We start from the raw sequence: 21,534 nt of genomic DNA, 5'->3' as shown, positions 1-21,534 counted from the left end.
TAATCCCTGCACCTCAGACACAGATTTGACCATGAAGAGGAAAATTCCCTCTCAAACGACAGCTTGAGTGAGCTCTCAGGGTTGGGAACTCTTTCTAGGTATTGAGGGTAACTTTTACTGAGGCAAGAGGAATGATCAGCAAGCCAATTGCTGTCCGAACTCTCTCAGTGGCACATTGACACCATCCCAAATACAACCCTTAAAAGCCTTTTTATTGCACATGGTGGTACTTCCAAAGCTGTTATCACACAGCAGGTGTTAAACACGAGAGCACATAACAGCTCTACAGCTAGCAGGTCCAAACTGAATAGGTAACTTTAGGTGACTCTAAGAAGCACTGGAAAAAATAGCGAACGTGTATTTGTCCAAGATACTCTGGGGCTTTTCTTGGAACATACTTTTAAAATACAAAATGTTCTGCAAATGCTTAACACTTTATAAACATTCTCAGTCACATTTATTCCAAATCAGGGAGATGTACTGGGCCACACAGCCTAGCTTCTTTTGGATGGAGAATTTTCATTGAGTTGTAAACACTCAGAATAGGAAAAGAAAGCATCATACAAAAATAATATTTAATTATCATAATTATTGCTTGCAGTCAGTTTCAAATCAAGTATATTAAATATGACATTATGACATATAAACAAGTACTGACAAACTCAATTTCATAGCAATCTGCACTTCATTGTACTATTAATCTCTTGTGCTAGTCAGATTTACTTTCTGCCTGACATTGTTTCTAATTCCTTTTTAGCTGAGCTTCAGTGAAAGTTTTGCAATAAATGACAAGTGATGAATTAGTTTCTGATTAGCAAGAATAAACTTAATGCTGTAAGGCTAGAATGCCAATGTGTAGCCAAAGAATAGCTTCTAAACATTTTTAATTTGCCATAATTCTGTAACTCTCAAAGCCATTCTAGTGCTCTAGTTCTTTCCTAAACTAAATACATCTTGAAGAATTTAATCCACATCCATTGTGGATTTGGGCCACAAATCCAACATTTTCCTAAACCCAAATTTTATCTTGAGAGTGTCAGAACAAAGAGCTTTATAATCTTGACTGATTTCATACATGTATTCCACATCTTTCTGCTCTACCTGGAGCACTCTGAAGTGTCTAGAAAAATATACTGACACTAATGGTTATATAACAGAGGTCCTAATCAGTGAGAGTCACACACTGCTCCTGTGACCCTGGATGCCCAAATTTCTTTACATGGTGAGTTGATTTAAGTCATGTGGCAAGTGCTAAAGTTTCTTCTGTGGAATGACATAGGAACAGAAGTCATTGCTTGGCATGACTGCATCAAGGAACGTTGCTGACAGCCAGGAGAGATCAAAAGCAGATCAAGTTGCTTAATAAACTATATGTCACTGAAGTCAAAAAGGCTAAAGTGGGAATCCTGGAGAGCTGTGAAATCTAGGAGCAACAGATGGAGCCAAACTCACTTGATTTGTTAGTAAGAGGATCTACCTGTTTTTTTGTCTTCTATCTTGCAAAAAAAAAAAATCTGGTATTTAGATTTTATCCTTTGTATTATTTAAAACCCTCAGATTTCTATCTTACTCATCTTGGAACAGGCACATAGCATGCTTCTAAAAGTCTTTGGGACTTGCAATTTTAATCTGAAATACTAGAAGAGATTTTATTTTCTAAAATTTTACAAAACTGCCAAGGCATAAAGTTCATAAACACTTGAAAATGGAAAATAACCTTGATAGTCAAAAGTGAAGAATGTATAGAAGTTTGAACATCACAAGTCCTTTTTCTTTTTAACCAGTCAGCATAGCTAACACAAACATAAACCAAAACTCCAAACTGCAAAAGAACATGTTAAAAAATAATTTTACAGAATCATTAAGATTATTTATATCTGCATGTCTGTGTGTACAACTGGTATCTTTAGATGGAAAAATATACAGCAGTATTAAAATGAACTGCTATTGTTACGGCTATGAAACTTTTTAAATAATTGTCCTCTACTTTGTGGGTATTCATTGGATTTTTAAAAATTTTATGAAAGGATCTTTCTGGAATGAAGTTTACCTCTGAATAATGATCATGGAAAGTTTTCTAAGACAGCAATAAAATACCTGCAGAAGATTTTCTTCCTGAGTGAGCCAATACTTCCTTCCCAAATTGAAATAAGCATGATCTCACTGCATAGATTTCAGCATATTTGAAACTAACATGAACAGAATACCTTTAAACTGTTGATACTGCTTGCATCAGTATTATCTACAAGTTTCAGTTTCTCAGTGACAAAGTACAAATCTAACACCCGCCCTCACCAAATGGCGAAATCCACTCATGAAATCTGCCCTCTAATGACTGATGAATATAAGTCTAAGGTTACAGTCCACATCTCAGTATAAAATTCTAATGTATTCGGGGCATTTATTTCTATGCCTTTAAAGTCACTGTTTCCCAGGAATAATCAATGCTTATTTACTCGCACTGACTTCAAAAGAATAAGTTCATATTTAGAATTTTGACAGGATTTTCTCAGCATCATACAACCCTCTTGCTGTTCAGACATTTGATAAGGCACTTACTAGCTCTAGTAACTCATAAGGTTCCACATGTTCATTAGTAAATCTGGTAGCCAAGTTAAAGTAAATGCAGAGAAAAAGAACCCCTTTGAAGTAATTGTATGCATTCTGTTAAAATTTGTACTCTATTTAGAAATTACTGTCATTGATACAAGGTATTCTATCTCACTGAAATCATTACAACAATTAAGCTATCAGAACACACAGAATTTTTAGCATATTACTAGATTTTACTAGTACTGCTCTTGTGGTCATAAAATGTTTTAACACAAATGGTATTTAATTTATATTGACACTTTCCTTTGAAAAAGAAAGCTAACACAATCCATTTTGCTTATCTGGAGACTATTAAGAAGTCATGACCAATATTGCAGTCTGGTGTTGAAATTGTCGCTTCATATTCAGGATAGGATGAAGCTGCTGATGCTGTCCCCAAAAAAGGTTGTACACCAAATGTAATAGGGAAAGAGCAATAGTGTTTGTAGTTACTCTTCAGTTTCCTTAACTACAGAAAACGCTGACAACAGAGTCTTAAGCCTAATGGTTGGATTGGAAGCACAGAAAGAATTCAACTGCAATCTGAAGGCAGATCGAAGCGTGTAATTTCCATTTCTACAGAACCCCTGCTTTGATCACTGCACAGTGTGGATTTATTCTACAAGAGATTTATGTCTGCATGCAAATTTCAACCTTGATGTGAAAATATTCAACCATTCATCTATAAAACCCCATTTTTGGTGAATTTGTGAGAAATAAAATCTTGTATATTCATTAACATGCACTTGAATTCAAGTATCTTTTTAAAATAAGATCTAAGTATCTTTCTTCTACATGTGCAAGCTTTGATATCAGCTCTGAGATTATCTGGAAGTTGCAAGAAGTATAGAAGCAAGTTTTCATGACTGAATTCTGAGATTTTTGCCTCCTAGATTGTTCAGGAGCAGTAAATGGATAATACTACTGTTCACTCCTCAGTGTCACACTGAGAGACTATGATACAACTTTAAATACCAAAAATACTAAATAGTGTAAATAGTCAAAATATTTAAAATATTTTTTTAAATATCAAAACAAAGTTTTATAGGAGCAAGAAGAGAAGATCAGATATCATTTAGTAACCGTGTTATGTTTTTATTGTAATTGAGAGGTTGAAAACCTCCCATTCTAGGTTGTTCAGGGATTAATGGATTACCACACCATTCCTAGGTCTCTAGAGGCATGGCACTTAAAAGCAGCAAGGCAACAGTAATATCACTCCTTGATTTGTATCTCTCCCTCAAAGATTTAGCACAGTAACGTCATTGACCAGTTTAGCAGAGATCTTTTGCAAAAATATTGAAGATCATTGATCATTTCTTGGTTGCATTTCTCTCGCTTAACAAATTTAGTGCTTAGATCCCTATGTTAACAGAAATACATGACAAATGTTCTTCATTAAAGTCTAGCAAATAGATCTTAATCTTGCTGAATTCATTTAAAGAAAACACTTCATAGAAGGAGAAAAAAGACTTTCTTAGCATATTACTGTTCAGTAAAGTCCAGATATTTCAAGTGTCTCTAACAATGCCATGCATATTATTTTATCTGCTAGATAGTATTTAGACCTTGTTATAAACTTTTTTTTTTAAATCATCAACATGGCCCAACTATTTGCAGTGCTTTTTATGGTCAAAGACTTGAAATCACCTTGCACAAAGGAAAAACTAAATTCGTTTTTTGGTTTGGTTTTGGTTTTGAAAGATTTAACCTAACTGTTTTGACGCTGTATAATTTAAAAACATCTTACAGGTTATCTACGGAAAATTACGGACTAGGGCATAAATGGTCATATAAAAGCAAATTAAAGAAAAAACCAAGTAATTAAGAAGTTAAAAATACCCAACTATTTTTTAGATTATCATCTAATTTCTCGAAATGATACAAACAAGAAGAGAAGACATAAAATTGTAACATAAAATTAGCACTTAATGTAGGTTAAATACCTCGCAAATCTTTTTTCATTTTACGGAGATCTTTTTGAAAATCATCAAACTTCAGCTGTGACGCCTGGAAGAGATCTTGTGGATCCGGAAGAGGAAAGATGCATTGTTCTCTTCCAGCATCCTGACAAAAACACAAATGGACAGTTACATAGTGCTCATTATGGTTTTTCTATATTAAAATATATAAATGAAAGCACAGAGGATATATGTATATATTTTTGCATCTTGCCCGCAGAAGAGCGAATTTAGTAATTTGGGTTGCTTAACCTGAATTGAAGAGTTAATTTTAATTTTCACTCACCTCATCGAAATTACGCAAATAATATGAGACAATGTAGGATAGAAGACTTCTGCTGTTGTCCTGTATAGAAGAGGATAGAATTTGCTGTGTTACTGAAACTCATATTAAAAAAAAAAAAAAAAAAATCAGAAAAGATAATTCTGATAAACGAAATATTTAGTGTATAAAAAATACTTTGCTGGTTTGGTCCCTTCACTTAAAATAAAAACAAAAACACATAAAAAACCCCACTCAAACCAGAAACAAACAACACCCTGAAGTTCTATTTAATCATTAAATAAAATGAAGAAAGAGAAAGCACTCATGTAACACACTCCTGATTTTTTCAAGTCTACCTAATTGCAAACCAAACTCTTGCATTCTGAAATTTCCCAAGAAGGAAAAGAGAAATTGTTTCTGAGTTCACGTATACAAGTTCTTCTGCAACACTACAACTATAACCAAAGCAAAGTTAAATTAAGCAAAGAAAGTTATTTTTATAAATGAAATTTGTGGAGCTGGGGGAGGGGAGCATTTGGGGTTGAGGGAGCTTTTTAATTGCTTCCCCTTTGTAATCTCACTAATGAAACTTCAGCAGAAAGTCTTCCATTTGAAGAGGATTTCTGACAGAATTAAATTTTCAGGTATTTTCAGAAAAGTGTTTTGTAAGGACTTTCCTGATGATCAGTAGCAAATAAATTGAAAATGTACCTTGCAACTGCAAGCTTAATAGCCATATTTCCAGCAAATTACATACCAAAGTCTTGAGTTACCAAACTAAATTTAGTGTGCCTAAATTTCCTGCTGAGCAGAGCTCGAAAACTGGTGATGTATTGGATCTAGAGTCAATTTGAAGGTGCAGCTAGAGTAAGCTGCCCTAAACGTGTACTGAAGTGTCATTCACATCTCTGCTCCCTTGGTTTACCAAAGAAACAGCATATAAGAAGGAATTCCTCCACCCATTAAAAAAGGCAAATGGCTGACATTCTCTCTCAACTCAGGATCTGCTCACATGACCTAATCCAGTAGCTAAAAAACGCATATTTAGTGAGGGACCAAGAAGGGAAAACAACTCTCTTTTTTTTACCATTTGCAGAATTGAAGATCTTGACAGTGACTCACCAGACAGATGTAGGAAAAAAACTTTAAGGCTCAATAATTATTTTTATAATCTGCTGCATTCAGAGGAGGTTTTTCATTAGCCATAGAAACTCTAAGTTTATTATTTCCTTGTAAACAAAAGCAGATATTTGAATGCAAACTCCAAATGATTAGCCAAAGCCTAAAAGTGCTGGTAACAGAAATTACAGTTCAACACTGAGCAAGAAAAACCACTACTTAACATTCTCTTTACTAAGCTGACTAAACTAGACAAATCTTGAATCAATAAGTCCTTTACTCAGGTGGCTGCATGTTCCAATGCCAAATACAAACTCTGTAATCACAGCAGACAAAGAATGAATTTTGGGTTATCCCAAATGCTCTGGATGCCGATTCAATCATTTTCAGGAATTACATTTTCCTCCTTACAAATATTTTGAATTAGCATGGAGCTCCTTCCACTTCCATAATAAATTTTTAACAGTAAGATCATATTGCTTCTAATTACAAGAAAAGTTAGAACTATGAAGTGTAGTGAAAGTCAAATGCACATCAGACTAATATAATTTTAGGTATTTTTGTCTGTACAGTAGTGAAAAGAGATGGTTAATTTCCATAATTCTACAGAAATACATCCAACACTAGAAGTGGGATCAGATAAAGTAACAAAGGAAGTCCCTTCTACATGCCTTCATAAGCTTCACACCATTTATTCAGAAACAAAGTAATTTTCTGAGAATTTAACCTCCTCAGGCCTTCAGGAAGTCTCGAATCAACTTACACTGCTCTTGACATCTTTCAGTTTTGGCAGGATATCTAGTCCAAACCCATCAGCCTGTCCCCGTGTCCTGTTTCCACCATTCATGTAATTTCCAAAGGCAAGAACCAAACCCAAAACTCGCATAACTCCCGATTCATTCTTCAATGTCTAAAATACAGGGGAAAAAATTCTGTTCAAAGTTCCAGTAATATTTATAGTTAACGAGCAGATTTGTTGATGTTGTGTTTAGAAAGAATACATGTATAAAGACTCAGATAAAAGAAGCTACCTTCTACTGCAACACACAAAAGTAGAACAACATTAATATTTAATTTTTTTATGAATGGAGAATGCTATCTCCAAAATGAAAAATTAACAGAAAATCTGTACAGTATTACTAGACATGACCTATTAGAAAAACAAAATAGTAATACTTAACTGATACTTGACATTGTGAATAGTATATTTAATTTCACAGAAAATTCATCAAGAAGTTCATAAAACACTCAGATTGAACAATTAAAACACTTAATCAAATAAAAGATATTACACAGTAAACCATAAAACTGTTGAAACTGTTTTAAGTTATTAAAATACTGATGAAACCTGCATTTTGAAGATACATATTTGTTTTTCATGGGACTGCAAAATTCCAGGAATCTCTTTTGACTAGATACAACATTGTTTTCTCTAGGTGATTTTAGATATCAGAGATATTATTAAGTTGCAGATGTCTCAAGTCCAAGCAAACACAAGGTGAGCTGAACTGGAATTCCTTAGAGAAAGAGTGATAAAGGCGACTATGAAGAGGGAAGATTTTGCTTTAACAAAAGGAGAAGGTGCACTGTTTTCCAGAGACTGATACACACGGATGGCAAAAGCATTATATAATTCAGTAGCAAAAGCTAATCTTAAAATTCACTTTGAAGTTAAAGTTCAATCATAAAATGTTCTATTTTGCTATCCTTCAGATTTTTAATGAGTACTTTAAGTAAATGAAATGAAAACTTTTGAAATAATAGTAAAGCTTAAGATTAAAAATCAGAAATATAGACATATTTTTTCAGAGAGCACAACGTACCTCACACAGTTTCTGTAACAATTCAAGTTTGCGACGGATTGAACCAATGCTTTCTGAAAATGTTGATTGGAACAGGATGCAAAACACACGTTCTGAAAAGTTGGGAATCAGTGAGAGTTCATAGAGGAACCTGAAGAAGTGATTAAAGAAAATTATTTGAGTCAGTGTTAGTAGGTACAGGCTTGGTGGGTTTTTTATGTATATTTTACTACAACAGAGAAGGTTTTCTGAAATGAGCAAAATTGCTCTATCACAAGTATATTCTTACTGTTCTGGCTTATCCAAAGACTTGGCGTTTTCTTTTTCCTTGGATGCCTTGCTATGCTTTTCTATTTTTTCTAGTTCATCTGATTGTGCTCTCTGGAATAAAGGAAAAAAAAAAGGTTGTGACTAGCCAAGCAACAGAGATAAATATGTCTTTGTAACAAATCAAATTCATAGATTTTTCTTTTGTTTCTAGCAAGTGCTTATGGTAAAACTATAAGAGTCCACAAAGTGATTTTTAATTATAAATAGATCTGATGGAGAATAGAATCTCTTGCAAATAATAATATTGACTAATAGCAGTCTGCAAAGTATTTACTCATTCAATGATGCACTGAGAATCTTCATTCCCAGTTCCTTTTCTTTGCTCATTTATGAAGACTTTGAATTGAAGGACTCAAGAGGAGAGTTTTATTTATTTTCACAATTTTTTTTGGTTACATTTGAATGTGATCTGATCTTTAAATATGTATTTAAATACATTTTTTTAAGTAAATGAAAACAGCTTTGTATTGCTTACTGTAATTTAAATTTTATTTGGGATTTGAAAAAACACTTCAGAAAAAAACATATTTGATTTATAATGGAACTATCATACATATAAAACATAATAATTTTACTCCAAAGAATGATGCAATATCTTTTTTATCTTAATAAGCAAAAAAAAAAATTAGACATAAACTGCCTAGTTTCTTGAAGAACTCTGTGGCACACTGTGAAGTCTCTTCTTCAATATTCCAAACAATACAAACTGAGCCTCACTTCTTTCTGCACTCCAAGCTATGCTAAAATTTGTTTTCCAAACTGTAGTACTGGAAAATGGAATGGCATGGAAAGGAATAAAAGTGAAATGAAAATTTCTCCTTCTGACCCTTATTTTGACAATCACAGGAGTTATCAAAAGAGATTTAACACATTAATCTGCCCAAGAATTAAAAAAAAGTCTATCTACCTTTATTCCTTTAAGAAAAAAATACACTCATTTTTTTAACTTTCTCCACCACAGAACTTGAAGACAAAAGTGGAAAATTATATTCTGATCACTCAGACAATGGCAAAGTGTAAGATACGCTGCATCTGCATTCTCTCTTGAATGCTTTTGCAGGGTTAGCAGAAGAGGGATAGAGCTGTTTCAAATCATAGTGCCTGCTCCATCAGGAACCTGAAACTAGAAAGTTGGATTTGGACACTTTTTCTGAGATTGTTGAACATCTTCCCACTTGAAAAGGGAGAAAATACTGATATGAAATAGAAAGATAAAGAGTTTGAAGAGTCACATAGCAAAAGCCCTTCTGAATTTTTCTTATTACTTCAGTAAGTCTGGAATTGACTAAAAGCCACCTGTCTTGGATGTTACATAACCTAAAATTTAGTCAGCATTTCTGTGGATGTTCTTCAAAGGTCATCTCTAAAGCTGTCTGATCTTATATATTAAATACTTCAACAGATTGAAAATATTGCAGACATAATTTTTGTCCAGCAATCAACTTTGTTCTTGACACTAAGAAATTATAATGGTGGTAGTACCTGTACCAAAGATTAATAGAACAGCTGAGGTTTGAAGGGACCCCTGGAGACTGTCTAGGTGAACACTCTGACACAAAGCAGAGGCAGCTAGAGAAGCTTGCTCAGTATCATGCCCAACCAGATTTTGAATATACCCAAGGATGGTAACACTCTTGCAGTAAAAAAAACCAAACCAAAACAAAACAAAAAAACCCCAAACAGTTTCTATTTAAATGGAATTTCCAGTGTTTCAGATTCAGGAGGCCCACTATGTCTTGTTCTTATGTTGGGCATCCCTGAATCTAGATCTGTGTTCTCTACTTCCCCTCCCCAGCCAGGTATTTGTACATGCTGGTAAGACTCCTCTGAGCTTTCTCTTTTCTGGACTGAGCAGCCCCAGCTGTCTCTCAGTTCCTCCTGCTATAAGACTCCTCCAAGTCTGTAACCCTCATCGTTGCTCTGCTCTAGCCTTGCTGCAGCATGTCACTGCCTCCCGCCCTGGAGAGGCCACAGCTGCACACAGCATCCGAAACCTGGTCACACTAGGGCTGAGCAGGTCACCTCCCTCCACCTGTTTGGGCCTTCCTTCATCTGCTTCTTTATACAGCATCAGGCCTTTCTCAGTTAAGGGCTAGGCTGAGGCTTATTTACGAGTTTTTAATTCTAGAATACAGGCAGTGGCCCATTCATAACACTTCATTTCCTGAATTCCCTACCCCAGTTTCACTTCAGTGTGAGGAAAGAAACTTGGGGATTCATCCTCCAAAGGTACCTTTCTGCATAAAGTCAAGGCAGATATAGGACCAGTGAATATAATTACTGTAGCAATTGTTTCTTGTATAATGCTATCCTAAGAAGAAGAATGTTTCCAAGATACTAGGATCAGAAAATTTAATCTATTTTTAATCCAATCTTAGAGGACTCTTACAGAGACAGGATGAGGACTAGAAAAGATACAGCTAACTGCAGAAGTATTACCTTAAATATTGCATGTGCTGTTGAGGAGAAAGCTTGGGGTTGGTTTTGTGTTAAAAAAGCTGATGTAAATGAGACATGTCCACACTTAATCCAGAACACTCTTACTCAAGAGAGAGCTAAAAGAAAAAAAAAGTTTCCACCACTTTTCAAATCAATAAGACCTCTCTTAGCAATAGGTGAAATCTACAGATTTTAGAAATTGGAAGGATGCCAGGAGAGGTAGCATTGTTCCAGTGGTCACATCATCAGAGCCACTGAGGCCTAGGTGTGCAAATGCCATGGCTGTGTGGGAGAAGCTATTTTATTTATTCAACTTACATTTCAAAAAGTTCATGTATTCAATTTACACTTGTAAATTAAAAAAAAAAAAAAAAGCTTTTTGTAGAAGTAAATAAGATCTCATACTAATAATTTAAATTAATTTCTGACCAGTCTGTAAAGTATGTTCCCTTCTGTTAAACTGAAGGAAAATCACTTGACTTTTTTTCATAGCAGTTAAAGAGAAGTAAGTATTTTAGCACAGAACATAAAACTAAATGGTTATTTGCAAGTATTTCAGAATAAATACTTAAAGTTCTCTCTCTCCTGGCCTACAACACACAGTGAAATATTAGAGTGCTTATCACAGCAATCTATTACATACATGCATGTTCAAGCTCTTAATGTTTTTCTCCACCAAATCCCATGGGCAAAGGTTAGACAGACTCCCCATTCCTTATTTAAGCCATTATTCTCAGGTTGTGTATGCAAAGAAGTAACAACTGTCAAATGTACAATGGCTAAGCACGATCCACTCATGGGCAGGCCAGAGCAAAAACTCGAGAGAAAAGATTTACACCCTTCACCAAAATCAAGAAGTTGAAGTATATGGTCCAAGTTCAGAATCAAACCTGATTTTCAAGTCACCAATTATAGTTCAGGTATCCAGAATTGTGATCTATGGGTATTTTAAATTCTGACAGAAAAAGAACACTGTGTCTTTTGCACAGGCATTATCAAAGATAATTTTTCAGATTTTTTACCAGCTTTCTTTATTGTCAATGCCTATAAGTTCTCTCATTTATAGATGGATAATTTAAAAATTGCTTTTGTATTGCCCTCCAAATTTGTTTCAAGAGAGAACACATTCAATAAATACTTCTCATAAAAGTAATTAATCTGATTGCATTATCACCTCTTTGAATATTACTGCTCTTTCTTTCCTTGAATTTTAGCTATATATAGAGAGAGCATCAAAATTGGAAAAAATATCATGTACTAGAATTTGATATTAACTATAATCTGACAGCATAAATCTGAATTAAATTACTGCAAATATATTCTGCTTCAGTTTAATTCTTTTCCCATTTTTTTCAAGAGTACGAATTTAGCCTGTATTTGCTTTTACCAAAGTTCATAAGGGCCCTTTTTCCATATCACAACATAAATCTCATAAATTTCGTAGTTAGCTTTTTCTTTCCTTGCAATAGAACCTTAGCTCTGGGTTTAGATCAGTTTAAATGTATAGAATTTTAATTTTTTGCAAACCTGACTTTAAAAGTTTGTGTTCTATATTTCAGAAACATTGAGTGAGCAGTCTAAGGAATTTTGTTAACAGTAGCTGAAACAAGAAGGATATATAAAGATACACCCTGGTTAATAATAAATATCATATTCTTTTGAAGCTGAATCATCAGAACTCAAGTACAGTTTATAGGCTTTGCAAAAAAAGTATTAAGGCATCAAACTGTAACTGCTAGTTAACAAGAAAAAAATCACAAGAAACAATTGAGGAGGAAGTTTGAATCTTAGTGGCAGAGAAGTGTCATGTACTTCAGACTTCTGGATGCCTGTCTTGCAAAGGCATGTTTAGGTCTTTGAAAGCATTGACTTAAGTCTTTTAAAGACAAAGAGTGGTCAGTTTACTGGGAGTCTAATTATGAAAATATGCATGTTTGGTTTGTGATGTAAAAAGGGCAAACCCATAGATGAAAGATAATAAATTATTCAATAGCATTCTTAATCCATTTTTTTCAACTATTTTCATAATACAGCAAAGATGCAAGCAGAAGCAGACATACCTTGTTTCAGTGATACTTAAGCTACAACCCCAGCTGCTAAGAGGCAATCTGTTTTCCAAGTAAACTTTCACTGATTTGTAAACATTCACTGATTTGCCAATTGCTACATTTCTCATTACAACCAGTATGTCCTAACACAATACAGCAACTTGAGTGAATTTTACCTCCTTCTCTCTCTAATTATTGCTGTCACCTGATAGCATTGTTATTAGAGAAATTGTAAAAGCACATTTAACTAACACTTCCACATGTAGTTTTATCTATCAAGATTCTCATATTGAAACTGTCTAGATTCTAATACATAACTGATTATAACACGTATTTAAACAACTCTTCACAAAGCAAGCTACACAACCACATGTAAGAGCATTTGACTGTATGGTACAGTGCTGCAGTAACACAGTCCTTCTCACTTAATGCAATTCAGCTTAATAATATTAAATAAATTATTGAGGGCTTGGGTCTTTGGTGGGGTGTGGGCTTCTTCGTTTATAAAAAGTCACTAAGATATATACAATAACTTTGTGGTTTAACAGGAGTTTAATTCCTCAGTAAACAGGAATTGAGCCCTTGGGACTGTGGCTTTTGAAATTAGGGTGTGTTTAGGTTTGGAGACTGCCCAAATTTCATTCACATTTAAGAAGAGAAAGCACTATGCCAGACACATGCAATCAGAAAAAAATGACTACATTCTGAAGGAAGACTGTAAAACAAATGCTCCCATATGTTCCATACAGCTCAAATAGAAAGACTGAAGACTAGTACAGTGGTATTTAAATACCTATTAAAAAAAAATCTCAATCCACTAAATAAACCCTAAGAACTAAAAATTAAGTTAATGGCTACAAAGTAAACGAATGCTGCAAAGTTATTCCCACTTACAACACATGATGAGATTGAGAAACAAGGGAGGAATCAAACATGCCAGGCTCTCTGGTACCACCCATTGCTTACAACTGTTATTGAACAATATTGTTATAATTAGTGAAACTAGCAAAGGAAGAAAATGCAAGGTTTGAAGTGTTTTGACAAAAGGCTGACAGAAAAATAAGAAAACAAAAGTCAAGTAAAAATAAATCTTCTTTAAGACACAGTTTCATCAAAAAGAAGATCCAGGATTAAAATTCAGGTCCCCTTATAAAACCCTATCCAAGTAAACTGAGGGCTTTTCTTGCTCTCTGTTTGGTTTTTGGTTGGGCTTTTTGGTTGTGGTTTTGGGGTTTTTTTCTGTCTTGTAAGCAAGCAAATATAATAAAGCTGGTCTGGTCTGTTTTCTATTCAAAGCAAAAGAAATATATCAGACATTCATAAAATTTGAGTCTTTCCTGAGATTACCATATGGTATTTTCCTTAATCAGGACATTTCCTAGACATTTTCTGTAATAATTGAAGGTAATTACAAAATGAACATAATGATATTTGGTTATTTCAATTAACTGCAAATTTGCAAATAATTCATTATATTTGGATTCTGAAGTATATTAGAGACGACATTAAGTAAACATTTGAAAAGTATTAGTACATTATCAACATAAGAGGAATATTTTTTCAAAGCAAAATGAAAAAAAAAAATCTGGTATAAGAGAGGAAAGTATGCAAAAACTGATTATGACTGCAGTATCTATTTCATACTTCCCGCAAGAAAATCTCTCACATTCACACATATGTAGCACATAAAAGTAATTTTTTTGCATACTAAAAACTGCATGGCATGGGATCTATCTGTACTGTGTACGGAAGCAGATGAAAAATAAAAATGTTGTGGAGCAAGGAAGAAAAGTGTTCATAGAGATTTGGAATGGTGTTAGGTTTTTCTTTTACCATTATCTTCCTAAGCAGTGTTGGGTAACCTAGTTCTTCAGAGATTAATAGTAAAATTCCTTTCTGGCTCTTGTCAGACTTTTGGGTCTTTTTCTGTCTTGTTTAGCTCCTCTGTTTTTCTGGAAAGTGGACTAGAGCTTAATAACTCTCTTTTTGCACCTCAAACTGGATTATTTAGAGGAAACTTCATAAGTCATCAAATCATTCCAAAGTAGGTGACTAAAAGCTAAAGTCTAAAAACCAAATATCTGAAAGGTGTAAAATCAATTAACATTATCAAAACTATATGAGGGCAGCTAAGGATCCAGTACAATAGCATACATTGACCTTCAATGCCATTCTGTGGCTCACAGCTTTACATCTCGTGTTTCCAGGTTCTTTGAAGGGCAAAGAGAAAGCCTCTCCACTCTTCCAAGAGATGTCTAGCCAGACCTCAGCATAGCCAGGCAATGCACTCACAGAAAGGGGAAATGTTCACTGGCCTCAGCTAAGACACAAACATGTTTTTAAGATACACAATTTTGAATTTTTTATGACAGGCTTTGTCAAGTTTTAGAACATACCAGAGCATATTCTGAATCCCTGATTTTACATACCTAGAGGTGACATCTTTCTGATTATTACTACCGGACATTTATGAAGCCCCTGGGAGTTTATGCTAATTTTTATTACATTGCCTTAGAGAAGTTATTTTCCATTCAAAGAGTTAAAATTATTTTGGAGGCAATCCCTGAAGCAAAAATAATTAAATGTTCCAGTTCCACAAAAAGAATGATTTCTCTTACCAAGACTTTTCTTTTTAGTTGAACAGTATTTTTATATTAGTGAAATTACAAAGTGAAGTCAAAGGTGTGGAGGGTAAGGTTTGATACTATTGATCAAAGACTGCCACACCCAAGAAGCAAAAAAAGGAGCAGAACTAATGTCTGTTTAGTCATTTAGAAGTTGATCATGTTACTTATGTAGAAATACATGCACTTCATAAAACACACAATAGCAATAAATGCAATTAAAATACTTGTATTTTCATTGCTTTTGGGGAAGATAAAGTCACATCAAAATAGGACTTGTTCTACAAGCTTTCTGAATATAAACAATACCAAGTAAAAATACCTTCCCCATGGACACATAGTATTCCTACATTTTATAGACATCCTCTGATTACTCACATTCTCATACAGGGCTTGCAGCGTCTCTAGATCAACCACAGAGTTGTCCAAGTTCACAACAGCTATAAAAAAGAGAAAAGAAAAAAGAGTTAGTTGTTCAGGATGATAATCCAGCTGTGAAAGAAAGACTAGTCACAATACTCAGCAACAGTTTTTATGACCTACTGGTCATACAGCTTAAGGGTTTTAACTTTATTAATGCCTTGAATAGTGCCGTTTCTAAGAGTATAGCTGGAAACCTGGCAGAGCCAGGTGTCAAGTGTTAAAGAATTCATCTCCCTCCCCCCAAACACACAAACATGATCCCACGAGTATGGCCATAGTCAGAGATCAGAGATAAGCTTTACATCAGACTTTCATGGTCCAGCTGAAAGCATTATAAAAATTTGTAAATCTGCACCACAGCCACACACACACACTCACACAACAAAGCTCATTCCTGTCGCTGGTTGACTTCAGTCTTAAACTCATTAATCCATAAGTCAGCCAGTTAACTTCAAAACACCTGACAAGGGTCAAGTCTTCTATGCACTAAGCCGACACATTTAGTATGGATACAAAATATGCCTTTCCTGTTCCCAACCAATTCTGGTGCCACACACATACTGTATTTTGTTCAGCATTAAAAAGCCCCAGTGGACCAGCTCAAAGAGAGTGATTTCTATCTACCTAACCTGGATTAAAAAAAAAAAAAAAATCATTAAGAGGTACACACATTTAGAAATGGAATTCTGACTCCTCACTTGTTACAGAAACACTTCACAAGGCACGGGAAATATTTATGCTAAATACTGAAAAATTGTTCTCACCTAATACAAAGATTTAGTTTTCAAATAGTGCTTTTCAGTCTTCCTCTTACATGTTTTTGCAAGCACAGTGACCATTCATTTAAAACCTATATAAATCAAATTTTTCTCATCCAGATTTTATATCTTGAAATTTAGAATATTGCATTGGAGTATATGTGATGGCAATTAATAATTTTTATCATATTATACCAGTCTTTTCCTACTTAGCACTTCATTAATTTGTACCCTTTTTCTGTAATGGGCTTTGTGTGTGTGTGTACTTGTACAATAAGCTGAGCAAGTCCCTAGGTGAGATTAATCTAGAAATTGCAACATGGATCAGAGATAGAAACCTAGGTTATTTTTTTGTCCTATAAATCTATGTCCTTAACTGTCACAGAGAAATTCTGTACAGACTATAGTTCAAGCTCCTGTGTTTCTAATTGCCCTAAAGCATAGACTAGAGATAGCACTCTGAGTCTAGGACTCATCATGTTTCCCCTTTCCAAGCCTGAGACACAGTTTTAGTAGCAGTATAAGAAAATTATAAACAAAAAAACATTGACCTTGATTAAACTAAGCAGGTCACACTGTATCTCTAAGCTAACTTTTAGGACTAAACCAAAACGTAATTTTAAAATTCCTTTTTTTTTTTTTTTTTTTCAGAAATAATGTGGTTTTCCTATTTTATCCTTACCACAAAGCAATGTAACAGATAATGCCTATGTAACAGTTAACAGTTCAGAAAGCAACATGTTTTTCGTTTTCTTTTGGGGTAGGGGGCACATGCAGAAAGCTGCTACTAATTATTTGGGGAATTTATAAACTTCCCTCCCCATCCAAGTGTAATAATTGTTGCAACAGAGAATTAAATATGTCCTCTACACAAGGCATGGTATTATACATTGTATTTAATAAAACCTGTTGCTCAATAAGACTATCTGTAGGCTTAAATGTGCCAAATTTGCCTTGTAGAACTGGACACTAAAGTTAGCATGCAAACAGAAACTGAGTCTAGATAGGCTTGAGAGCTCTACTTTAAGAAAGCACTAACATCAAAGCCTATATACAAACAGCTTTATTAAATCCAGGATATATTATGAAACTCAGTTAAGACTATCTAACATTTCAGCACTTTTATACTTACGCAATGTTTTCATATATGGACACACTCACAACCCTTCAACTATTTATTTTGAGTTGTGGCTGCCTTCTCTCCACCCCCCTTCCTTCCAGAGGCTGTCCACTCTTGCTCTAAGAAACTTAACATAAGTTCCTGCCCTGACTTTTGCTCAACATTAAGATCACCCACGGATTACTCGGGGAGCAATAGAACACTTTTGTTTGAATGCTTGCAGGAGATAAGAGAACGCCTGGCAAACACAATGGTGCCAGGTCTGTGTACTTTCAACAACACAGGTATGCAGAAGAGTGTACATACTTCAGGGAGCTGCTTAAAACAAATTAGGCTGAGACAAGGACATGGAGAAGTTAGATCCTAGGATATATCTTACAAGTCTCTGCCTTCAAAGAGAACTAGATTTCTATATGTTTCATCTAAACCTATATATGTTCATAAGCAGCACTCCAACATCTCACTAGGATTTTTTCACGTTCACCTTAGGTGTGGTCCCCATGCTCTGAGGAGTCAGAATATGAGCTGCTGTTCTTAGGCAAACCTGTAGCATTGCTATACGGAACATAATAGTTGGCAAAACAAATCAGAACTACAGCGCATTTAATTCCATTATCTAGACAATTTGAACTGAAAGAGAAAGATGTTTCCTTACGTAGCCAAGCTTACTAGTTAAACATGCCCCCTACAATCAGCATGACTATACAAACATCTAACCAAAGGATTCCATATGTGGTGGCAATAGGATGATGAAACACAGACAAAGATTAATTTCCTCATATGAAAATATTTTTAGCCATGCTGCAGTTCTAGTATACTTTGATGCAAACAACTGGAGAAGGGTTTGTATTAGTCTTGCAGTTGCTGGATATTTTCACCCATGTCACTGGTTTAGAAAGCGATTTTTTTTCTTGTTTCAAAGCTGACATTGAAATTTCTTGGCCTTGACTGCTATGAAAGTGAAGAATATCTATTGGCTTTTGCTCCAACAGAAAGAACTTTAATCACATCAGACCCAGGAATTTAGTTCTTACTGTCAATATCTCACAGTTTTGTTATTTTCTTACATTCCTATTGCCACTACTGCCAATAAAACCAGATTCAGTTTCAAGCCCTAAAATTGTAAAATTATTTGATGTATAAATATAATTGTGTATATATATAAATACACAGACAGAGAAAAATAAATTCCGAAGGATTTATAGCCAAATTAAAGGGTTTAGGGAACTTTTGCGTCTCCTAAGCTTTCCTGATATTGTCACTGTTTTGGTCACAATCTACATGGAAATCTAAACTGCTATCTTTGTGACAGAAAAAAATATCTTATTATCTAATGGCAGAATTCGGAAATTTTAGCAGAATGGAAGAGTTTCCTTTCAATTATGTATTTCTACAATATAAATTGAATTAAAAAAAAATATATATATATGCAAACTCACATTAGAAATACCAATTTAGATATTAGATTGAAGCTAGAAAGACAAGATAAAAATGCAAGCAGAGAGACAAAGATTTACTATTCTTATTAATATCAATTGATTTGCAAGAGTACAAGTTACATCCCCTGACAGGAGGATATATTGTCATTAAAAAAGTGAGATTAGGGCACATGATCACATTCAGAGGCATATTTGAACTGAGAACTGGAGGATCTTCTTCCATATACACAAAAGACAATTTAGAACAGAGACAATTAAATAATAAAACAAAGCGAAAACAAACCAACAACAAGGCAAAATACTAAAAAATAGATCAAACAATAAATTATCACCACCACTGTTACAAGACAGTAACCAAGCTAACAACAAGATCAAACATTTTGCCAGCAAATGTAATCTTGAAGAGAATATGTATGAGAAAACACCATCAGCAGGAAGCTGCAGAATGCCCAGTATATTGTCAGGAGGACTATAAAAGGGACTTGCTGTACTTTTTCCTTCGTTAGACAGATCACTGCTGTTGATATTCATATATCTAGGAGCACACGAACTATCAGCTGCCACTAAGCCAAAGCCGATGGGCAAGGCAGACACAGCTATCCTACATTTCCCTAAGGCTATGACTCTAAATCCACCAATGGTACCACTTACATAAGCTGTTAGAGAAAAGACAACTTCCTACAGTTACCCAGTCCTTGGAAATGCTATTTCGTTTCAAAGTCAAAAACTTAGAGATTTCCTTTTAAAATGAAAAGGCCAAAATTCAAAGTTTCCCACTGAGTAGAATTTCAGAAAGAAAAAAAGTGTTATAAACCAGACCCTTTGGATCCAACTTTTGTGTCATAAAACTCTCATTAGTTCAATCACATATGGATGATTTTCAGAAAACTGGTATTCAGTTGAATTCTTAGTATTAGCCTTTCGTTTTCTCAGGGCAGGTTTCAAATCACACTCCATTTCTCTGGGCTTTCCAAGTATGCTTCCTAAGCTTTTCTGTCTCTGGACTCCATCTAAAATTAAGTGTCTCCTTCTTGAAATCTCCTGGAAGCACTGCTGTCTCCCAAAAAACTGACTAAGCATTTTCCAAATCCTACTTGACTGATAACAGATTACAGTTTAAGTCCTCATAAAGAAGCAGTAGCTGAATTAAAACCATGTCTGAACCTGTACTGCCCTACTCAGATCCATCCTTCAGGGAAACAAACTAGCAAACCCCTCATCCAAGTCCTTCCTGCTGATTTCCACCTCAATTGACTTCTCTGTGACTCTCCAAAAACCAAGCAACATTGCTTCAGGAGGCCACTCCTTTTTCCCTCCTGCACGTCTTTGCCTCCTCACTTTCACATCTGCTCTCTTTCTCTAGAACTCCAGGAGTTTCTGCAAGACTTCACAACTTCTCTGACAAATGGCAGAAACAGATGGTCAATACAGCAAAATACAAAGGCCGATCTATTCTTCTTCACTGAGTGAAGGACCTCCTGTTTCTGCAGCAACTAACCACAATACTCTTACCACATAGTTCTGTGTGTGGCACAGATTTGGGGGTTTCTCAGCTGTTACACCCTTCATGAGACTCTAACATGCAAGATTATAGGATACTGAGAGGTTCTGATTTCCATGGTACTTTATCCAGGCTTTGATCCCCCGATATTGCTCCCCCACTGAAATCATCTATACCCCAGGAATATTACAGTAAGTTGAAGAATGAAAGAAACTGAAAAGCTATCAACCAACCTTAAAACAAAAAATTGACTCTGCTGTTATTAGGAACCTATATCATTATATAGAAATGTAGAAAGAGTGAACTTTATATAATCAGAGTCGCAAAATTACTACATAATTTTTTAGGCAGAATGGTACCATTAAAATTCAATCAGCCAAATTTCACAGGACTTATAATTATTTAAAATTATCTAAAAAGGGTATTTGCAAGGAAAAAAAAGACACGTAAGTAGATGAGTAAGTCCAATGTCACTTTGAATGATCTTCCTTGAATTATTATTCCTGAGTTAATTAAAAACAATACTTTCCTCAAGAAAAATGTACAGACAGTAAATTGAAAGTGGTCAAAATCCAACACCATTAGAAAACTAGCATACTGGCAAAACCTTAAACTGAGAACTCTGATACAAGAAAAACAAGTCAGATAATATATAGTTTGATCATCTTATGCTTTTATCAACTAACAAAAAAAATGAATAGATACAGAATTGTTTTGTGGATACAGAATTGAAGTCTTCTTTAATAGGTGTCTTTGGAGGAAAATGCAAGGACATGACACATGCAAACACAAGCAAACTACGAAAAGTCTCAATGCAGACCATTTCATCAGGTTCATTGGAATGACTGACAGCTGAACTGCTCAATTCAGAAGTAGTAGAAAAAACACCTGCATCAGTGTTCTCATCAACAAAAGAGCCACAAGAGCCTAAGAAGGTGATCAAATTGCAACAGCTTCTTTTGCGCCTATAAACATTACGTTTGGATGTAATATCAAGCTACTTGCAAAATAAACCCAGATTTACATCCATTAAATACTTGGCATTTATCTATTTATATTTATCATGAAAAATTTTCAGTCTCTTATTGGGTACATAGAAAACCTACAACTTCC

At 34.7% G+C, this 21,534-nt stretch overlaps 1 protein-coding gene across 2 annotated transcripts in view; it reads right to left on the bottom strand.

The window, feature by feature from the left end:
* FMN2 (formin 2) overlaps positions 1–21,534 on the bottom strand; it is a 153,999-nt gene that overhangs the window by 54,934 nt on the left and 77,531 nt on the right. For both annotated transcript variants that reach the window (XM_088161548.1, XM_088161549.1), the window contains 6 exons: positions 15,559–15,620; positions 8,029–8,120; positions 7,761–7,890; positions 6,701–6,847; positions 4,840–4,899; positions 4,539–4,659 (listed from right to left, as the gene is read on the bottom strand). In XM_088161548.1, the coding sequence (XP_088017674.1) occupies positions 4,539–4,659; positions 4,840–4,899; positions 6,701–6,847; positions 7,761–7,890; positions 8,029–8,120; positions 15,559–15,620 (612 nt within the window). The remainder of the gene's footprint in view (positions 1–4,538; positions 4,660–4,839; positions 4,900–6,700; positions 6,848–7,760; positions 7,891–8,028; positions 8,121–15,558; positions 15,621–21,534) is intronic.

Source organism: Sturnus vulgaris, chromosome 3 (genome assembly GCF_052056855.1).
Source record: "Sturnus vulgaris isolate bStuVul1 chromosome 3, bStuVul1.hap1, whole genome shotgun sequence".
NCBI lineage: Eukaryota > Metazoa > Chordata > Aves > Passeriformes > Sturnidae > Sturnus > Sturnus vulgaris.
This window is presented reverse-complemented; position numbering and strand designations above follow the sequence as displayed.